Source organism: Vombatus ursinus, unplaced genomic scaffold (genome assembly GCF_900497805.2).
Source record: "Vombatus ursinus unplaced genomic scaffold, bare-nosed wombat genome assembly UNPS02014830.1, whole genome shotgun sequence".
Classification (NCBI taxonomy): Eukaryota; Metazoa; Chordata; class Mammalia; order Diprotodontia; family Vombatidae; genus Vombatus; species Vombatus ursinus.
The window spans coordinates 42,092,937-42,116,105 of record NW_020954608.1 but is presented as its reverse complement, the minus strand read 5'-3'; the positions used below and the strand labels follow the sequence as shown (position 1 = coordinate 42,116,105).

At 34.6% G+C, this 23,169-nt stretch overlaps 1 protein-coding gene across 3 annotated transcripts in view; it reads right to left on the bottom strand.

Moving 5' to 3' along the window:
* Nucleotides 1-7,034: 7,034 nt before the first annotated feature.
* Nucleotides 7,035-23,169, bottom strand: part of SOX5 (SRY-box 5) — a 1,269,090-nt gene continuing 1,252,955 nt past the window's right edge. For all 3 annotated transcript variants that reach the window (XM_027838648.1, XM_027838647.1, XM_027838649.1), the window contains 3 exons: nt 22,256-22,429; nt 9,868-10,084; nt 7,035-8,140 (listed from right to left, as the gene is read on the bottom strand). In XM_027838648.1, the coding sequence (XP_027694449.1) occupies nt 7,837-8,140; nt 9,868-10,084; nt 22,256-22,429 (695 nt within the window). In that variant the 3' untranslated portion in view covers nt 7,035-7,836. The remainder of the gene's footprint in view (nt 8,141-9,867; nt 10,085-22,255; nt 22,430-23,169) is intronic.

Genomic DNA, 23,169 nt, shown 5'->3' with positions numbered 1-23,169 from the left:
GAGAGGGCTGGAGTATGGAAATTTCAGACATCTATATAGAGATGATGAATCAATGAGCTAAGGGGATCATTAAGAGAAAGTGTATAGAGACACTATAGAAGACAGCTGAAGATAGAATTCTGTGGCACATCTGTGCTTAAGGAACACAACACCAATGATGATCCTATAAAGGCCACGAAGGAGAATCAATCAGATAGACAGGGAGAGTACCAGGAAAGAACAGTGTCACAAAAGCCAATGGAGGAGAAAGTATCAAAGAGGAGAGGATGGTTAACGGTGTCAAAAATATTTTTTCCCCATATTATGGTCCTTCAAATACTTGAAGATAGCTATCATGTACCATGTAAGTCTTCTCTAGGTTACACATATCCAGATTCTTCAGCCTATTCTTCTATGACATCATCTCAAGGCTAACCTGGTTACCCTCTTCTGGAAGCTTTCTACCTTAACAATGCCGTTCCTACTGCCTAGAACTGAATACAGTACTCCAGATGGAGTCTGACTAGTGTATCATCAATATTGCCTTCTTATTCTTGGATACTATGCCTCTTCTAATGCAGTATAAGAGTGCATTTGGTTTCTTAGCTACCCTATTATCCTGTTGACTCACATTGAACTTGCAGTGCACTAAAGCACCCAGGCCTTTTTTTTTTTTTTTAAAGTCAACAAGACTTTATTAAGTACCTATAATGTGTCAGGCACTGTACTCTAGGTGCTGAAGATACAAAGGGCAAAAATCAATAAGTCTCTACCCTCAAGGAGCTTACATTCTACTAGGAGAAGGGGAACAACATGTCCACAGATAAGTAAATACAAAATATATACAAAGTAAACACAAAGTTGAGGATAAAAATAAAACATAAAAACCAAAGCAAATAGAAAGTATTTTTGCCCTCCCATCTTTTTTTCAGACATATTGCTGTCTAGCTATGTCTCTCCTGTCTTGTACTTGTGAAACTAATTTTTTAACCTGAGTGTAAGATTTTATATTTCTCTTTTAAAATTATCTTTTTTTAAATTTGAACCAATGTTCTAGCCTATTGATCTTTTTTTTTTTTTTAGCACAACTCAATTATCTTTTTCTTTTAGTCATCTCTCTGTTTTGTGTCTTCTGTAAATTTGATGTATTATCTATCTTTATTCAAGTCATTTATAAAAATGTTGAACAGCACTGGCCAGGCACTCCTTGGGACACTCCATCAAAGACCAACCAAGTTGATTTTGAACTGTTAATGACTCTGCTTTTAGTACAGCCATTCAACAAGTTCTAAACCCAATTAATTTTTAATACTTCAGGACTGTTCCCACGCGTAGTAAAATATATGCCATGTTCCATCCTGGTTACATTTCTTTTCTACTAGAAAAGTTGCAGGGTATTAGTAAAAAGGGCACAAAGAATGCTAAGAATCATACAGTGCTTAGTCTATTAAAATTAATTTAACTGAAAGTAGTCTACAGGTGAGGTTGTTGTCCAGTAACCAGTAAATTGATATGCTACCAGAAGTACTGAAACACATGAATATTGATCTCATGGTAAACAAGATCAAAAGATAAAAGGAATTTACAGCTGAATGGAAGAATGGATCTCAGGTTCTCCCTGGAGAAGCAATGGATTTGGCAAAGTTGTCCTCCTCATGGGCCTACAGACGATTAAAAAAAATCATTTTATGGAATGTTTGGTCAACTTATCTTGCCCTGCTAAGGATTAACAAAAGCAAAAAGATAATCAGGGAGGTAACTTCAGCTTATAATAATAATTATAGTAGTAATAGCATTTACATAGTGCTTTAAGGTTTTCAAAGCGCTTTACATGTTTGATCTCATTTGATTCGCACAATAACCCTTATGTATCAAAATCTGTTGCAGAAGATGAAGAGGTAGAAAAATTTACAATGAACTAGATCCTCCAAAGCAAGTCATTATATGCTTTTTATACTCAGCAACTTCAAGGCAAAGGTTGGCATAAAGGAAATAAAAAAAATGGAGTGAGATAATGACTTATGTTTGAGAAATAAAAGAGGCCAAAGTCTAGTAAAGTGCTCAGAAAGCCTTGCACCTACATATCATGAATACTTTAAATTTAATTCAGCAAATATTTATTAAATGCCTATTCTGTGTAAGACATTTTTCTAGGTACTGGAAGTACAGAGCTAAAAACCAAAAACAGTCTGCTCAGAAAGAGCTTACATTCTACTGAGTGGAATAAAATATGAAAAAAGGCAAATATACCCCATGAAAACTTAGGGGAGAAGACAGAATTAACAAAGAGTTGGAATCATGAAAGGTTTCCTTCAGGCAGTGGTACCTGAGCTGAACCTTGAAGGAAGCTGAGGGCATGAAAATGGAACAGTGAGTAATTTAGTTTAACTGGAATTTTGAGTGTTTGAGAGTGAAAGCCTGAATGGTAGGTTGTTTACAGATCACAATAGACTTAGGATTTTATGTGCCATAACTAATGTAGAACCACTAAAGGTTTTTGAGGAGGGGAATTATTTTAATTGGACAATGTGTTAGGAAGATTACATGAGCAGTAGTATAAAGAATAAATTGAAATGGGACTAGACCACTTAATAGGTTATTACAGTAGTCCATTTGAAGGTTGATGAGGACCTGAACTTGGGTAGAGGCAGTGGTAGGCACTTAATTAATGTTTGTAGGAACTGTACAGAATTGAATCCATATCAAGAAATCAGGATAAAAACCATGTTGAACACTTTATAACTTGTAGGAAAAGAGAGATGCACAAGAACTGGCAGGGCAAAGAAGAGACACTACTTGATTCAACAGTATAATCAAAATTTGTGGCATAGTGAGATGCTTTACAATGGGGTTTGGCTGTACTTCTAATAATATTGTCTAGTTCTAAGAATTAAGCACTCAGTTCTCAGATCAAAACCAAAATATTAGTAGTGAAATCTCACAGAAAATAGTCATTTTCCATTTGAAGAATTCAATTTATACTAAGTTCTTTCAACCTGATCTTCCTAAAACAGAACTGCCTGTTTTCTTATTTGCATTTTAAAAAGCAATAATGAAAGTGATTAGTTTTAAGAGATAAACCGGTATATCCACATACCATAACAAACAATCAGGTCCTCTCAGTCACAGTATTTTTAGTGTTTGAGAATCAATAACAATATTATTTACATTGAAAAAAAAAACCATTCCCTGTTTTGTTTTTTTGACAATGTTACTAAAGATCACAGTTCTGTAATAAGAATTGGGAAAAAGAAACACAGTGTAATAGGTAAAGAACACATTTGCTGTTTTTATTGGTGCCTTTTAGGGCAGTAATACTGAAAAAGGGGAATGCAAAAAAAAAAAAAACAAACGAACAAAAACAGGATGGTGGCAACCCACATCTTTTTTTTTAAAGAGTACATAAACTCCAATTTTCTTTTTATTGTGGCATGAATGATAACATAAAACCAAAAACATGAAAATATACAACTTATATTACACTATGTGTTATGAACAAAATATAAATCTATAACTCTATGTTATATTTACATAATTATTTCTCTTATTAAATTTCAAGTGAGATGGTAGGTTGCACATACTTTGTTTTAAGCTCCAGGCATTTGATTGTCTGTCTCTCTTTTTTTCCTTTTCACTTGTAAAATTCAAACTGTAAGAAGGACTAAGAGTTTTAGAGCCAGTGGAGCTATATAAATACTGTTTTAGTGAACCAGTGACAGAAACACTGGGGAGGATAGAAATCAATCAGTAGAAAACTCAGCATGGTATCAGTCTGTGAAACTGACAGAGGAAGATTTTTAATTGTAAATACTCTAGAAGCCAAGCTAAACACATACCCATGCCCTATAAGATAAGGAGCTACTGGAATCCACTTTAAGTGGACTTTTTTTTTCTTTCAAAACCATACTTTTTATTTTGTCAGTAACTTGGTAGACCAGTATTTCATAAATCTACATATGTGAATACAGTATGTAATTATTTATAAGTGGACAATTCACCTAGTAGAATGGGTGAAGGTGTAACTACTTTTGTTATTTAAAATGTGATATGAGAGGCTTCCTCAGGGACAAATAACTGCTCACATCTTTGGATTGAGAAAAAAAAAATCTGAAAGTGGAATATAAAAAAGTTAAAGACAATTTACTTTCTAATAATGATTTAAATAAAGAAAAATTTTATGCATAAGCCAAATCTTTGAATTTATTTCATGAAAGAAAGACATTCTTTCATATTAATTTGTTGTAAGATGATTTGGTTACCAAACTAATTATATACTAGAACAATAATGTTCTTTCTGGGGCTTGATTACATTGCTGTTAAATGCAGATGCTAAATGTACTTAAAATTTTATTTGACTAACTTAAGGCATGAATGTATTGAGAAAAGGTTTATATTTTATTCCATTGAGGTAACCAGCCAAATTATTAACAGCTTAAATATAAGGAACTTTAATCCACTTTCTCCAGTGCTTGTCTCTTAGATATTCACCAAATGTATTACATTGAACTGCTGCCATAGGGAGGAGTGTCTATGGACACAAGGGGAATAGTGGAAGGGACGAAGAATAGAGATGCCAGATTAACCAAGATATAGACTAATTCCTTTGTTGTATTTTAGATGAAAACTACCTTCTTTTCCTCCAGCTTGTCTATCATGGGTACCATGGAGTACAAACAAAAGCAAGGGGGAAAATAAGGCTTTATGACATTCCAGTATTGTCAACCAATCAAATGTAGAAAAGGTAATGAGTTAACATAGTCATAACCTTTAACCTATAAACTTTAAATCATTTTATAAATTAGTGTGATTTTTTTTTTAAATAAGAAGGGAATACTGGAAGAAAAAGTGCCATCCAGTAAGACAAATGGCAGAGCTGAGGAATATGATATAGGACTGCTGGCTTGCTTTATGCTCCAGACCACACTTGCTCAGTCTTTCTGGCACACATCTAATTTAAGAAAATTTATGTCTGAGTTTTGTTAAAGTTCACAATGAACAACAACCCAGAGTAGAGGATGTGGCCTTCTCCCTTGGGGGGAAAAGTTTTGTCATTTACTCACAAGGGTGTCACAATTGGCTCTAACCATGATTTTGGTGGCACCTACCTGGAGCTAAAACAAAGTATTCTTGTAGCCCAAAGTCACAAAATTAAAACAAAGCATATTTCTAACATGGTGGAAAATAAGCATCCAGCAAACGTGAGAGGTGAACCCACATAAGTCAGAAATAATTTGTTCACAAAGACAGGGAACAAATTTTTAAAAATCTGTTTTCACATTGTACTTAATAATGATATAAAAACAAGTGTCTAGTTTTTCCTTATCCAAACAGAGTGCTTAAAAAAAGAAGGAACCAAAACAAAACAAAAAATTGGCTCTAGATGACTGTGGTAATTAAATAACTAAAATGAGTGATGAGAGAGCAGAAGTTAATTAAGATTGAACACAACACTCCCATTAATTCACTCCTTCATAATAAACATCAGAACTTGACATCGCTGAGGCCAAAATTTTTTAAAAGGGAGGGGAAAAAGATGTTGGGATAAGTGAGTTTTTTTGTATATATATTTTATATATTTATATATATATATAGTTTTTTGTACTATATATGTAAAAAGTTGGAGAAGGGAAATTAGTTTTAAATATCTTAACAGCTTTGTTGGCTGTATTTCCAATTCAGAATAGAATAAAATAGAATAGGGGAAATAAAATAAATTATACATAATTTACTAATCTGGGAACAGCTGACCATCATCATCATCATCATCATCATCATCACAACACTAGCAAGAAGAGGCAGTTCAACTGAAATATACAGTCATCAAATACAAACAGAAAAACAAAGGAAACAAAATCTCTGACATGCAGGATATGAATAGCTCCTCCAAGCAGAACCCCAGAGCAAGTCTTTTGAGAGAGAGAAAAAATGAAAAGGATGTTTTGTTCTTATTCAGAGGTATAAATCCAAATTGAAGGGGGTGGGAGTATAGGTCAGGGAGTGGCGGGGTTGAGTAAAAAGATGGAGTGAATAACATCGCACATCCAAATTACTGGTTGGTATACTGTCCTGTTTCATGACCATTGTTGGCAATTTCCTTGGAAAGTCTGCATTTATTTGCAAAGGCCTCACACTTTCAGTGGCCCTTTGGCAAGCAAAAAAATAAAACAATCATCACCTGTTGTATCTCTATGTGCACACCCTGCCTCAGGATAATGTCTTCAGAGGACATTTTTAGCAAAGGCAAGTTCAGCAGACAATGGTGGCTGGAGCTCAGATATTACCAATTTACTTTGGCTGTAGTCGCTTTTTAATTGAATCCTGCTGTCTACTATGTGAAAATATTTGTTATTTTCACTATCATGAAATACAAAGAGACCCTATCTCATGACAAAGAAAAAATGGGGGGGGGAATTTAACACAACACAACACCTTATAAAAATCACCAGATTCAATTCCTGGTTAGAACAGAATGGAATGTTGAAGAAAAATGCTTACTCAATTTCTGCCAAAAAGCCAGACTTACTCAATGTGAAGCATAATCATACAGGCCAAAGGATCTTAGGAAAAACAAAATGAAACAAAACAAAACCCTCAAATAGCCAAAGGTTAGTGAAACTAATCATCAAAGGGAAAAAGGCATCTGCAAACAGGTTGTGTATTGTTAGTGGCTTCTGTGTTATACATGCACACTTCTGTTAAATAGGACCACCAGATCCATCCAATGAAGATAATATTAGAAGTTTAAAAACATAATTTCTGAGCCCCATACTTGATTAAGTTAAGTTGCCATTTGAAGTGCAAATTAAAGGTCAAAGTTACTTCCAGACCAGTCACTTAGAGGATGTGGGATTTCATCCCCAGATGTGGGTTTTACTCACAATGGTCCAATATTATTCTTATTAGTACCATAAACATACACACATACACACAAAAATCCAAGGTCAGAAAATATTTTTCTCTAAATTTTTTTTATGTCTCTCTTTCTCTCTCTCTCTTTTCACCTGAGAACGGCACCTACAGTTTCCAAAAAAAAAAAAAATTCAAATCTCACCAGCTGCTGGTATATTAGGTTCTTTAAGGGATTGTCTAAGACATAACACTGTCCTAACTGAAAAAGAACAGAAAACAAACAAAAAAATGAACTAGTTCAACACTTCAGTACAAATTTGGCACTTGCTCAAAGACGCAGTGTGGTGTGCAATAGATGAACCAAGTCCTTGATGAAGAAAATAATTGCCTATTGGGTGTCAGATGGCAGAAAAATAAAAATAAAAAAAAAGGCTCTCTTTCCCTCTTCCCCTTTCATACACTTCCACCCCTAAAATATGCAAAGGTATAGAGATGGAGACAGTGGAAGGGAGTAAAGAGAAATTTATCTATCTTTCTTTTTTTCTGTCAGGTGCATTACCAAAACAAAAACAAAAAAAAATTATTATTTTTTTAAACTGTAGCACAAAACAACAAAACACATTCACAAGCCACTTGTTGGCACTGTGTACCTGAGTGAGAATTTCTAGAACATTGTAGAACAAACAGCCATAAAGTTTATTTAAAAAAAAAAAAGAGTTGACGGGTAAGACTTCAGTGCTTGGATATAGCAGCTGAATTACTGGCATTATTTTACCCATAGCTTATTTCAATCTCTTGTTGTTGATATTGTTGCTGTTTTATTTTTTTTCCTTCCAAAGCCTTTTGATGCAGGCTGAGGTCTATTAGTCAGCTGATGTCCCAACTAGTTAAGACTAACAGTTAAAATAACAGTCAGTGTATGAGAAAGTTAATGTGCTTGGCCACTGGTAAGGATGAACCAGCTGGGGCTTCTTTAGGTCCTCTAAGGTCACAATTGTTTGACTCTTATCAGTTGGCTTGCCCAGCAATATGGTTTTCACTGTCACTCCCATAGTCCACATCTGGGTCATCCTCTTCTTCATCGTACTCATCATAGATTTCTCCATTGATATCATCAGCCTGCATCTCTTCCTTGATATGTGGCTCCTCTCCTTTCACACCATAAGTGCTTTGGATCACAGGCATCCCAGGTTCTGGGCTGCTGGATACACTTGAATGCTCTGAGGGCAGATGAGGGGAGGGCATTCCTGCCATGGCAATGGCTCCAGGATATACAACACCAGCAGTAGCGATTGGGATCTGTGCTTGTTGCCTATGTTTGGAAATAGAAAAAGAGAATTTGGGTACTTCAGGAGCTGTGCTATACTTACCCATCTCAAACCAATAATATTTTGGTCCTTGGTGTCTGACATCAAGCAACTGACTTTCAACAGCTGATATTACTGTACTTATTATATGTTCTCTTATAGCAATTTTCCTCCTTTTTCCAAGCCTATGATTATATAGACAACAAAGGTCTCGAATCTACTCTATGATAAAATTCAAATACAGAGGTGATAGAATTTTGATTGATGAATGTGATTAAGGGGGGAAGTGGAAAGAACCCAAAACTGAACCCAAAATGGAAACAATGTTGCTATCTACATTAGAGTCTGGGGGCAACTGTAATGAGAGAGACAAGGAGATTTACAATAAAGGTAGATAACAATCAACAGTTTACCCTGGACTTGTTCATTCATTTATGCACAACTATTACATGTTTGGCATTATTCCAGGAACTGGGAAACATTAAGCTGTGTACCTTTTCACAGTGTTGGAGGCAGTAAGGAGAACCTTTGTGAAAATACTTCTTATATCTTGAATACAGACCATGCAAAACCCTGGATTTACTGTTCTAAGAAGTTTGAGTGTCCTCAAAGCCTCAGTTTTAAACGTATGCACTTATTGTTTCCGTACTGTATGAGATGGTATATTCCATTGTACTATTACCGTTATAGGCAACATTTTGTAAGGTCACCATTCTTTTTATCTAGACGCAAAAGTCTTAGCATATGAGACAGAATTGGAATGTCCTAAAATGAACATCCTCAATTAAGAATGGAAGTCTTCCCTGTCCCACAGCTTCACTGTTCCTTGAATATAATCCTTATGCTAAATACAAAGATTCTAAAAGTCTATATGTTTGCTTTGAATCATGTTACAGTTTGTGATTTCCTTTCATCTAAATATGCACTCTTCACCTAGTAAAGTGTTTCCTTATGCCTGAAAGCAACTTCATGGCACGCTGACCTCAAGCAAACTGTTACTTCTTTTTTCAAGAATTATCATTATGCAGTCTTATTAAAGAATGAAAGAAACTAACAGAGTTTGATTTGATGAACCAAAGAAACTACTAAAATTTAGAATTTGACATACAGATCTAGTGCCTTGTCCTTGTTTTTACAAATTTAAAACATTTTAGTTGAAGGTCTTTTGTTTTTAGAATGTTAAGTAAACTAATGCCAATCAAATTTCAGCTTTTAAAGAGTTTGATGACTTTACGTATGCATTCATTTATTTTAATAAATGAATACTTTGTTAATTTAAAAAGTATGCTATAAATGTTTGCTATTATCATATATTATTAGGAATAAGGACTGGACCTGTAATTCCATTGATATAGGGAGCTCCCAGGGGAGTAAACTTCCTTAACTATCCAGGATGGAAAATTCTCTGCAATGCAGTGTTGCTGAAAGCCATAAGAAATTAAAAGGCTTGTCCAGGGTCACATAACCAGTATATGCCAGAGGCAGGACTTGAACTCAGGTATTCCTCACTTCAAGGATAGCTCCCTATCCATTACTCCATGCAGCCCATTATTATTTTAATTTTTTTTCACTGTCTCTAGGGGACTTGGGTGGCAGTTTTCAAATACCTTTGTGCTTAGGTTTTCTGCTTACTTATGTTAAAATGATGTGTTGTTACTAATCAAGTGAGTAAGTGTATCAAATATAAGAACTTTTTCCCAATTTAGAAGAAAAAATAATGAATGACCCATACCCAACATTAAAATATTGCCTCATCTCTTGACGTCTGTTCCGCATAATCGCTTTATATTCACCAATCCTCAATTTTTTTCCATCTACAAGGCAGGTTCGCTTTGGCCTGGGCTTATACTTATAGTCAGGATATTTTTCCAGGTGCTGCTTGCTTAGTCGAGCCTGTTCTTCATAGTATGGCTGTTTTTCTAGGTTTGTCATTGCTTTCCAGCGAGAGCCTGTAAAAAAAGCAGAGTTAGCATTCTAACTTAGGCATCTGAAAACATCCTAAAAATAAAAAGCATTCAGAAAAAAAAATAAACCTGGGGCTACAATCTTGATCAAAATTTGGATATTAATAAATGGGTTTGATTTATAGACATAAAAAGACAATCCTAATAATTTAAGAAGAGAGGCTTTGACCAAATTCGTGGGATGATACAGAGGTGATACTTGATTTATAGTTTTATTTTTTTGCTTATTTCACAGCAGTATTAAATCAAATTCCCCAGCAAAATATTAAAACTCTGGTGTGCTCCTATAACACATTAATATATAATTAATTTGAATAGAAACATTCTTCATTTTGACACTAAATTCTGATATAATGTAAAAATCTTATTATGTTTGATCATGTGTTTTGATTGAATAAAAGTCCAAAGGATTAGTTATTCCTTCCTTCATCTATGATATTCAGTTTACTGACTGTACTAGCCAAGGAGAAGGATACAAAGAGGAATAAAATGTGATGCCTGTTTTCAAGAAGCTTCCATTCTGATGAGGAAAGAAATGGCATGTGCCCAAATAAATAAAAGACAAAGTACAGTGTAATAAATAAAGGATGAGAAGGAAGACATTACTCTTTACCCTGGGTTATAATGCAAGACCTTATTGAAAAAATTAACATTGGATGTTGAAGAACAGGTAAGATTTAGATGGTAAGAGGGAAGTAAGATGTAAGAAAAAAAGACACTCAAGGTATAAGGAATAGTCTAAGCAAAGGTAAGGAGATTGAAAATTTGCAATAAATGTTGGGAAATGAATTGTCCTGTTAGCTAAAGCATAGGTACATGAAGGGAAGAAATGTCAGGTCTGTAATAGTATCTCTTAGCATCTCAGAGACAGAAATCTTCGTCATCATGAAGCTGCCTATTGCCTATTTTAGGCAATTCTGACTTTTAGGAAATTCTCCTTCAAATTGAATCAAAATCTGTTGTCCATTGGTCCTAGTTCTGCTCTCTAGAGCTACAAAGAATACATTTTCAGCATGTCAATCTCTCAAATGTTAGAATGGGGACATGTTATCTCTTTTAAATCTTCTCTTTTTCAAGGGAAACACTCCAAATGCGATCCAAATGTAATGAGATACTGGCCAGTGAAAGTCCAGTCCTTATGAGCATGTGCAATTGCTCTGCCTAGTATAATCTACCATGTGGACTTTGGAGCATGTGCAGTTATGCTAGGAGTAGTCCCTGTAAAATTACTGTGGGTCAAAGAGAGGCCTTTTCATTAATCACAGCTCAAGAAGAAAGGAGATAAAGGCTTCTTTCCCTACACAGAGGATTATAATAGTTCATCCTCCTTATTTGAAGGCAGTCAAAGAGAGAGCGGGATTGATATGGCTGGTTATTGTCTTTTGTATGCACCCTGAATTTTGGTCTAGCAGCCAATCAAAAGGTTCCTCTTTGCTACACAGTAAACAGAAAGAAAGCAGTCACAGAATATCTGTACATGTTCCAAAGTCTACATGACATATTGCATCAGGAAGAACATCTGTGCCAGCTTATAAAGACAGGGCACTCCCATTGTGTGGTCCCCGGGGATAAACAAAAATTCACTAAATATTTATTAAGCACCTACAATGTGCAAAAAAAAGTTGTTTCTCTAAACTCCATGAGTTAGTTCCCTAAGCAATATTCCTTTGGATATGCTCCATCTTCTTAAAGCACCTTTGAAAAAGTGGCACTAGAACTCTAGATGTGATTTGGCCAAAACAGAGCAATCATCTCCTTCATTCTGTACCTTCTTGTTCAACTAATATAGCCCAAATTAGCATTAAAAGAACATCAGAGAAGAAGCTTATTGTAGTATTTTGCTTCAAAGTCAGTAAACTCTGGATTTCAACCTTGGGCAAATCTCTAATCTAAGTCTTTACATTGCAAAGTGTATGCTGATCCACATTGATGAAGGGAGTTTCACCACTGGGAATTTCCAATACCAATAAAAACACAAATTTGGTCCAAAAAAGAGAGAGCATTAATGTTTCTGAGAGTCATGACATAATGAGCCTACTTAACATCTGTAGGTCTTTCTCACATACATTTCTTTGTGGCTATTTGTGTCTGACTCTCTGTGACCCCATTTGGGATTTTCTTGACAAAGATATTGGAGTGGTTTGCCATTTCCTTCTCTAGTTTATTTTACAGATGAGGAAACTGAGGCAAACATGGTTAAGTGTCTTGCCCACGGTTACCACAGGTATTAAGTGCCTGAGGTCAGATTTGAACTCAGATCTTTCTGACTCCAGAACCAGCACTCTATCCATTGTGCTACCTAGCCACCCAGTTGGGGAATCAAATAGGATCATGGAGAGCTGTACATAACTGAAAGTGACAGAACAATGACAACATGTGCCAACACTGTGCTAAATCCTGAGGTTGCAAAGAAAGGTAAAAGACAGTCCCTGTCCTTTAGGAGTTCACATCTAATGGAGGACAGAGTGTATAAACATTATGTATAGACAGGGGCAGCTAGGTGATGCAGTGGATAGAGCACCAGCCCTAGATTCAGGAGGACCTGAGTTCAAATCCGGCCTCAGACGCATAACACTTACTAGCTGTGTGACCCTGGCAAGTCACTTAACGCCATTGCCTAACCGTAAAAACAAAAAAACCCCCAAAAAAACCATTATGTATAGACAAGCTATATGTGGGATCAATATGAAAAAAAATCAGCAGGAAGAAGGCACTAAAATGAGGAGAGCTTAAGAATGGCTTCCAGAAGAAAGTAGGATTTTAGGGGCAGCTAGGTGGCATGGCGGATAGAGCACCAGCCCTGGAGTCAGGAGGACCTGAGTTCAAATCCAATCTCAGACCAGACACTTACTACCTGTATAACGCTGGGCAAGTCACTTTAACTCAATTACCTAAAAAAAAAAAAGTAGGATTTTAGCTGGTACTTGAAGGTAACCAGGAGGCAGAGGTGAGGAGAGAAAGCATTCCAGGCATTAGGGATGGGCAGTGAAAACGCTTGAAGTCTTAGAGATGTATTCTGTTCCAGGAACAACAAGTAGGCCAGTGTCACTGGATCAAAGAGTATATGAGGGTGTGTGTGTGTGGGTGTGTGAGGTGTATGTCTAGGTTCATCAGTCAGATATACAGATTATGTAGTATAGTCACCTAAAATGTATGTACACATACACATCCCTATAGTGATCATTTCAATTAAATATGCCTATTTTCCTTCTCAAAGTTCTGATCCTATATCTGATAATGGTGTGGCTATGTTTCTGTGACATATGAGAAGTATAAGCTTTGGCAAGGTCTATGGTGCTGGGAATACTTTTGAGTAAGCAACCAGAAACAGGACCCCCATCTTGCTGATGATAGAGAAGCCTCTCATCAGTAGTCTGGTCACTTGTTGGTAATTCTCTGACTGTGGTAACCCATAAAACAATGAAAAAAATGACATCATGAAGGGGCATTGCATAGATCAGGCAGACATGGATAAGCTGTGACTTACTAGCAGGAAAATGATGAGATCACAAATCTGCTTAAGTACTGGATTATGCCTACATTAAAAACTCTAAGTATTCACTCATTTATAAATAATTATAGGCATTGCTAATATATTTATCACAATAAATATATTTATATATCACATTAAAATATACAGTTATTGTATGTTATATATGCATATATTTATGTATAACAATAAATGTACATTTATACATGATAAATATATAAGATATTTATTATACAGAAATGGCTAAATAAAAAATAAGAGAAATGAGCATTCTGATGACTTGTGTGGGTGGTGTTGTTTTTGGTTTGATTGTTTTTCAGTCATGTCTGACTCTTCATGACCCCATTTGGGGTTTTCTTGGCAAAGAAACTGGAATGGTTTGCTATTTCTTTCCCCAGATATATAACTTTAGTAGATTTTTAAATAATTTTTGAAGTAAAATTTCAACTTGAGTTAACCTATAATAATAGAGATAGGGATTGCACCTGTGATGTCATGGGCACAAGGAACTCTCAAATGAGGAAACTCCCTCCAGGTGGCAGCAGCAGGAGTTTTCATCTCTGGAAGACAAACCCCAGTTCCCAGGTGCCTCTGCTGAGTTCATAGATAAGCAAGATCAACCAGAAATTACTTTCTGTCCCCCTCCCCATTTCCTCCAATTCAGTTCCACTTTGGATAAAACAAAAAAAAAAAATTAAAGACTTCTTGGGAGTTTTTATTTTTCTGTTGTTAAATCATTTTAGTAAATTCTCTATGCAAGTTATATTCCTTGCTTCTGCTGATATTGTTATGTTTATATTATAGCTCATATGGGGGAATCAGCTCATTTGCAGATAGGCATACCTATCTGCAAGTGATTAGTGTAGCCCTGCACAAATTTGAAAAAAACATTTAGGGTATTTTAAAACCATTGGGTATATTAGCTTGGAGGAGATAAACAGAATAAACAGAAGAATAGTCCAGCCCACCTAGAAACTAATACTGTTGCTTTTGTTTGACTTCCAAAAGAGTCATCAAAGCAAAGTTCATAAAGCTTGTTTATTCTGCTTATCTCAAGTGATAGGTAACTTCACTTTGGTTAATAGCCATCTTTCCAAGTTGCCTATTTGTAAATTGGTACATTTAGTCTAGGTCTGAAGCCATGGGGGAGGGTGAGGGTTACTCTTTACTATAATTTCATGTTAGAAATACATAAGCCCACATACTTATGTGTTATGTAGATTTATAGATTTACATGGTTCTGATTTAGAAAAACAAACAAAAAACAACACAAAACCCAGTCTCATAGCATGAAAACCTATGCCTGAAAAAGGATGTATTTATTTTATTCTTTCTACAGTTAAAAACCCAAGAAACTGTTAAATAGCATACTTTTGGATTTATTGTTACTTTCATATATCTACTGCTACAGGTATCAGTAATATGAATCCTGCTGGTCAGGCCATATTATCTAGATATCTAATATTAAATTCTTAGTCTCATTACCCAACTCAATGATGTAATATTCTCCAGATGAGGACAAAAAATGTCCTTATAATCATTTTCACAGCCGGTATACCAATCTATGGAATACTTTTGGAATAGGTCTACTTTGTTTGGAACTTTTTCATGCAAGGATTCTATTCCTTTGAAATGTTATAATTGTAAGGGTTTATACAGATTTGGTTCAACATTGGGTCTATCTCATAAATCCTCCTGATAATACCCTCCACAAAAACAAAAAGAAGAAAAAATGTTTAGTTGAAACAATAAGCTACAAGAGTATTCTTTATGCTAACAAAAAACTGGAAGCAAAGTTAAGTGTCCATCAGTTTGGGAATGGCTAAAAAAAAATAAATCTGGTATATGAACACATCATGTTGGTGCAGTAAAACATTACCACAGGTACTTAATAAATGCTGGTTAACTGACTGTTACAAAAATCAAAATTCAGACTTAAGTTCTGTTCCCTACCAAAGTGGAGGTGATGAGGACACTATTAAAATATTATAAAACAACTTTGCTGTCCTCATAGAACTGCTCACTACAGTTCGGACATGAATGTAACCAACCAGCTCACAGCCACTTAATCTAAAAGAAATCATACAGTGCCTATAGAAAATCAGGCTTTGGGTATGGAAGAAATGTAACCTACAGTGTTTCCACTGAATTCCCTATTAGCTTGGTTTTCCTTGGAATATGCTAAAACCTTTCTCTCAAATTTAAATCTCAAAAGTGAATCCTTGGTTTTATTTTTATTTAATGAAGGCAGCACCTGCATTATAAGTATGTTTGTTCACCTCAAGAAAAACATGTTTCATATAGGCTCCGTCATGATACATAACTAAATAATTCAAAACTATGTTGTTGTTTTTTTAAACTCATTACTATAAGGAATTTTTAAAAATAGGAAGATTTGTATGAACTTAAGAATAAAAAATAAGCAGCATGACTAATGTATACATTATAAATGTGTGACAGGTAAACCCAAGGACTTTTGTATTTTCAATTTAGAATACATATTGAAAAATTTCTTCACTAAAGCAGTAGACATGTCTTCAAAAAAGTCATCCAAAAAGAAATGAAAGAAATTACAAAGGAAATAGTTTAAAAATTAAGTATGGAGATCACAGAACTTTTTGACCTGGAATCAGAGTTGTGTTCAAGATCTGGCTCTGATACTTACTAGCTGTGTGATCCTGGGAAAGTCAGTTAAGCCTTCCTAACTTCAGTGTCCTAGCATGCAAAAACGAGGGTAATGTTGCTACTATCTGCCTCACAGGGTTGTCATAAAGAAAGTTTTAAAAACTTAAAACACTGTGGCATTATTATTATTGTTATCTTCTGCAGAACATTTCATATTTAATTGCATTTCTAATTTCGTAGTTTACAAACTCATCTGGGGTTTTTGTGTTGTCTCCCAGAAGAATGATGCAGTAATTATTTTCTATTGATTATTATTTCACGTTATTCCCACCTCAAACAACTGTATTTTCCAGCCATGTGGCCTCCTTGCTTTCATGACATTGTTTCCTGCCCCATCCTTCTGCATAAGCTATTTTCCCTCAGATCTTAACTCAAGGATCAAATCCTACAGGAGGTCTTTAACAACTTTTCCAGTGGTTGGTGCTTTCTCTGCACTCCTTGAAAAGAAATTACTTTGTATTTGCTCTATATGTACCTTATGCATACTTATCTATATCTATTTCTCTATACACCCATGTTGATGGAATGTAAATTCTTTAAGTGCAGAAAATTTTTAGAATTTTTCCTTTTTTTTTTTTTGTCCTTGCATCCCTAGTATATTTCCAGTAACATTGTAGGTGCACAATGAATGCTTGTTGAATTGAACTGAATTATTAGCAGTAGTAAATGTCTATTATGTTGATTTCTTTTCTGGATTAGATGTGTGTTCTTATAGACAACTGTCATGGTCCCATTATCTCTAATTTATACACGTGAAGTGATTTTTTCCAAAAGACATTGTTGATACTATGGCAAAAATTCAAGATTTTTTGACAATCTGGTCTATGTTTACTCCATTAGAAAATACTGGTACTAAATGTTTTATTCTAAGTTCTTTAAGGAAACTTCAAAGGCAAGTATCATCATTTCAGCATGTTCTTTCCTTTGATTTCTCTTGTTAAAAATAGCATTTGTCATATTGTAAAGAAATGTGTTTTGCTTCAGAAGCCCAATACTTATAAAAATAAAAAGGTTGATTATCCTTGTGGAGGTATTTCAATATTATTTTTATGATAGATATCAAATACAAAAAGTCATCTTTTGATGTATTTAACACTGAATAACTGGAAAGTAGATATTTTCATAGATGTTTTCATATCAGAGTAGATTTCCTTAGTCTGTGCATACAACAAGCCAAATCATTCTAACCAAATTTTTGCGTATCATTTACATCATACCCTGAACTTATTTGATTACTTTGATGGTATGTATTTGCAGAAAAATCCATAAAAAGAGTCTTCGCAAATATATTATTTCAGTGTAGCATCCACGTAGAACACTATATGACTGAAAACTTGAGAGAGTATTATTCCAATAACTAAAGGCAACATAACTAATTAAGACAGAGTAAAGTACACATAAGGAAAAGCATGCTATACTGAAACATAATAATTATATAGATTTGTAATCATAACCTATTGGTTATTATTTCTACCAAATTTCATTAGATCCTCATAATGAGCTTGTGAGTTGGACAGGGAAGGTCTTATAATGACCATTTTACAAATGATGAAACAGGCTTTGAGAAACTGTGACTTTCCTGAGGAAACAAGACTATTCAATAGTAGTTCGAAGAAGAACCTTTCTTCGGGCTCCTACTCCAGTAGTCTTTGTATATCCATTGCATACGATTCTTGGCTTCAAGAGTGAGTCACTAGGCATTTTTACAATGAAATTTACTACTTTTGCAAATGCTGATTAAAGATTACTAGTATATTCAGGAAGTGACAAACATAAAAGAAGGGTTGGGCCTTTGGGGGTAAAAGATGGCAATTATATACCTTGGCATTAAAGCTTCCCAAAGAGGAAGGAAGTCATTCTTTCTCTCATACATGGAAAATGATAGCACCAGTATGATTGCTGGTGATTTTAAATACCATACTGTACTTGGGAAATTTCTAAATGTTTATTGTCTAGCCATCAGGCAATCTATGAAATGATGCAAACAATGCCAGGCACCTTTGAAATACCCCAGGAAGCATGTTGCTATTCATTTAGATGTAATTTGCACATAAGGAAAACATAGGAGAACAAAATAACAAAATTACTTGATAATGACAAGTACAACCTTTGTCACCCCTTTCGCGTTCTAGGATCCAGTTTGGTAACCAACCACACTGGCAACATGCCTTGGTGCCAGCAAATGATTCCAGGAAATTTTTACAGGTCTGACTAGTCCTAAAGTACTTTAAATATAACTATGAAATAAATGTAGACATTTTCATAATTACATACAAGGGGGTAAATTTCTGCTAACTGTATATATTTTGCTAGATGTCACATTTCTGTTTTTTTTGTCACGTTATACTTCATATTTTCTAAATATCCCTTGAAAAATATTGACCCATTCCCAGCTATTTTCAGTGGAAACAAAATTCCTGTGACCCCTGCACAAAGCTGTGGTACAATTCCCTCCAAACAAACCAAGAATGGATGGTGAAAAAAACCATTTTAGATACCTCACAAAGAGATGAAAATGCCTACTTGATCTGGGAGTCTCTAGTTACTCACCCTGGGCCAGTTAAGAGGGACCTGCTGATTTCAAAAGATTGGTCTTTTGCAATCAAAAGGAGACCTTTGAAATATGTTTGTCAAGGAGGACATTCGGGTATTTCTCTTGATTGCAAAGGAAGAAGGTTCAAACCAGAAAATAATATTTGATGTTCAAAATAAAGGAAACATTTCACATTGTCTTTAAGAGCTCCCCTCTCCTTCTAAAGCTGCCAACAAAACAAGGAAGAACTTGGACTGAACTACACTGTCTGTCACCTCTATGGGGTCTGTAATGAATTTGCACATTTTACTCCAACTACTGTATATCTAATCAAAAAAAGATGTCCCCGTATCCCCTGATCTAGCGCCAAACAGTAAAAGGTGATTCCTTATGTTAACAATTTCAGCAGAATGGCTTATTAAAACCAGATTTTAGGGTATTATAAAATGCTTAGAAGCCCTTTAAAATGTCAACTAGGATCCCCAGAGACCACGTAAAATGTCAACCCAGCTCAAGCGCCTGTTTTAAGCAGAATGAATTAGCAGCGTGCTGTCGGAGGTTGTTATCCAAAACAATCAAGCTCTCTTTGTACTTTCTGTATGAAATGGGCCCCTCACTCAGAATAATCTTGTATATTTCAATAGATGACTTATTTATTTAGGAGTAAATATTGTGGCCATCCCCTCTCTACAGTCCCTTAGTTAATCTGCTTTCTGTATAAATGGTATCTTTCTAACCCTCAAAAACCACTAAATTTAGGCAATATCCTTTTCTTATTCTATGAAAGGGTACCTGACATGACTAAACCATACTACTGTAATTATAGTATGCCCTTTTTCAAAAAAAAAAAAAAGAGTGTTATCTTTGTTGTTTCATTTAGGGATTTTGAAATGTTTCACAAATATCATTTTGTTTCATTAGTACTGTAGTACCCTTTATTCTAATTATCATACAATCTTAGATGTCACCAAGTGCAACCTATACTTGAATAAGGAATCCCCTCTGTAACACAACTAATAAATGATTATCCATCCAGCCTTTGCTGGAAACCCTTCAATGAGAGAGAGACCATCATCATTTGATAAGAAATCTCTGGTTGTTACGAAGTTTTTCCTTAAAGCAAGCTTAAATTTGCCTCTTTAAACCTTCCATGCATTTCTCTAATTTTGTCCTGAGCCAAGCACAGTAAGTAGAACTCCTGTTCAATATCATTGCCCTTCAAATACTGGAAAACATTTATCATTCAACCTCATAACAAAGTCTCCTATTCTTGAGGATAGCATCCTGAAATGATCTCATCCTCATGTACTATGACTCTAAGGTGCTTTGCAATCTTGACTGCTTACTTGTGGATGCTTTACAATTTAACAGCCCTTCCTACAATTTGGTGCCCCAAAAATGAAGGTAATATTTCAGATATGTTCTGATCAGAGAATAATACAGTGATCTTAGGGACCTCCTTAAGCCTTGAAACTATGCCTCTCTTTAACTTCCATAAGGCATTGTTGACTCATTGATCCTGTAGCCTACTAAACTCTCAAACAAACCATTATCTTGATGTTTCCTCTTGTGGTACTTGGGAAGTTGGTTTTATGAACCAAGGTGTGAGACTGTACATTTGTCCTTATAAACTTTAAAGGATTTTTTTTTTGATAATTACTCTGTTATGCATTATCTTAGTTACCCCTTCCCAGCTTTATGTTGACTGCAGACTTGGTAAGCATTCCATCTATTCCTTTATCCAAGCAACAGAGGGTCATCTGTGAATCCCTAGAGGGTCCTCCATTCTCTGCCTCTTTCCTAGCTGACATTAAAACATTAATGAGTACTTTTTGGCTCCGGTCATTCAACTAATTATGAATCCATATATATGTATATTTTCTACCCCATATCTCAGCATATTTTTCACATGAAAAGAATGAGAGATTTTGTCAAATGCTATGCTAAAATTAAAATAAGTTATTTTTACAGTCACCTTACCTTCAATCTAGTAACTATTAAAAAAAATGAAACGGAATTAGAATGCAATGAATTGTTCTTGATGAAGCCATGCTGGCTCTTTGTGATCCTCATTTAATTTTCTATACTAGATGTTAATCCCCTAACATTAATAATATGTTCTAGACTTTTGGCAGTAATTGAAATCAAGTTCATTGGTCTGTAGTTAGCATAATCTATTCTCTTCCTTTTAAAAAAAATTGGGATATTTGGTTTTCTCTAGCCCTATATACCCTCCATTATTTACAATTTCTAAGTCAACAAAAAGCTATTTTAATTAAAAAACATACTATGAATAAAAAACTTGGAAATGGGCCATATATGTGTGTATACATGTATACACACATATATGTGTATGTAAATATACACATATATATTTATAAAGTATTAATTTATGTGTGTTTCTATTAATTTCATTTTTTCTTTCATAAATCTTTTTTTAAATGAGCCAGAATTTTTTATATGGAAAGAAGAATTTGTAAAAGACTTCAAAATATTTTACATACACATGTAAACACCCAAACTTAGATGAAGAGACAGAGATTATAAACTCACAGAGGGCAAAAACATTTGTTCAATGTCTGTTGCATGGAACCTTATTTAAGAACATGAATTAACAATTGATATTTAATGGCAACTATACTGGCATCAGATTCCTTCCTCAGTCAGAAGGCTCTGTAAGAAACCTCTCTTTATATACTAAGTAATAATACTTATTTGCAGCCTTGAGAAAAATGAATCATTTGTTATTTATTTTCTAAATAGTAATTTATGGGTATAGTATAATGATTATTTTCTGTTTTCATGACGAGCTCTTAGAATACCGAAATATATTTGTTTAACTTGTTCATGATGAATATTTTATTATGACAGTGATGGTAATGATAGAACAAGAGGGCATGGAGGCAAGAAGAAGGAAGGAAATCGACAGACTTCTCTCTTGTTTTCCTGGGACTTAAACTGTGACATTAACTTAAGCAGCTTTCTTAAAAAATGGTGGATTTTTTATTTCTTCCTGTATACCTATGTGTGAATGTAGCTTTTGTTTATGTTGTTTCCATGTTACACTGAAAGCTGCAAAAGCCGAAAAGGTGTTGTTTTTTTTTTTAATAATTCTCCAAATATGCTCAAAGCTAGAAATAAATAATAGTGTGGTTTATATATACATATAATCTATGTAGATATACATGTTTGTATATCTACATACATATATACATTCATCACTGGAATTGGTGGAGAACAAGAACCAAATTAATTATGGAAGCAATTTTCTTTTCACTGCTCAAATTTTAGTATAAAGTATATTATCACAGAAAAAAAGCCAGTATTTATGCATACTCTTTACATTAGCAGATAACTGAATTATTCTGGCCTACAAATCTTTTTACAAACTAGAAAAACTGCAAATTAAAAGTATGCTTCTTTTAGCTATTACTAATCTAGCTCTTACCTAGTATCTTGCTGATGTTGGAATTGTGCATGTCAGGAAAGGCTTGAAGGATTTTCCTCCGTTCATCTTTAGCCCATACCATGAAAGCATTCATGGGACGCTTGATGTGAGGTTCGTTGCTCCCACGCCCTCTGGATTCCCGATAAATTCTAGACTCTGAGACCCCAGCACTTCCTAAAAGAAACAAACAAAACCACATACACATACGCAATGAAAATTATTCCAGGTTATGTTCACGTTTTGGGAACTCTCTTCTGTGACTTTTGAGATCTTTTTAAGTATGAATCCTTTCTCTATTAAAAATATTTCAGGTTTTGGGGATAGGTTTTAATCATGTCTATTGTTAATAAACAGTATATTTATGTTTTGCGTCATATTATAACATGTTCTACTTTAATGAACTTTGTGTTGTTCCCTCATTTACTTTTATAGTCACACAACAGTAGTCTGTTGTATGATTTCCTCTCTGAGTTGGATGTAGTACCTTTGGACTGGGGTCAGCAAACCATAATTAGTGCAGCAGAAATAATGAAGAAGTTAAAAGTCCTTTTCTTCTAGCATGAAAAATACAAATCTAGTCAGTTTTGACTGAAACATAATTATGGAAGTGGAAATTATAGGGGAACTTAAAAGGTTGCTATGTACCTAAGAGTACATAAAACTTGTTTCTAGGCATGGGTTCTTTAAAAATATAGTTATCATTAGATGAAAATTTGAAAACAAAATGCAAGAGGTCTTAGCTAATAAGTGACAAACACACATCTCCAGTGTGTGTTTGAATCTCATTTATTTATTTGAAATAGCATGCTTGTAAATGCACAAAATGGCACAGTAATGATAGACTATAAAGTGAAATAGACATCTGAAAGTGATAGGGAAAAGAGCAAATGCATTAACATGTTGTTATATATGCA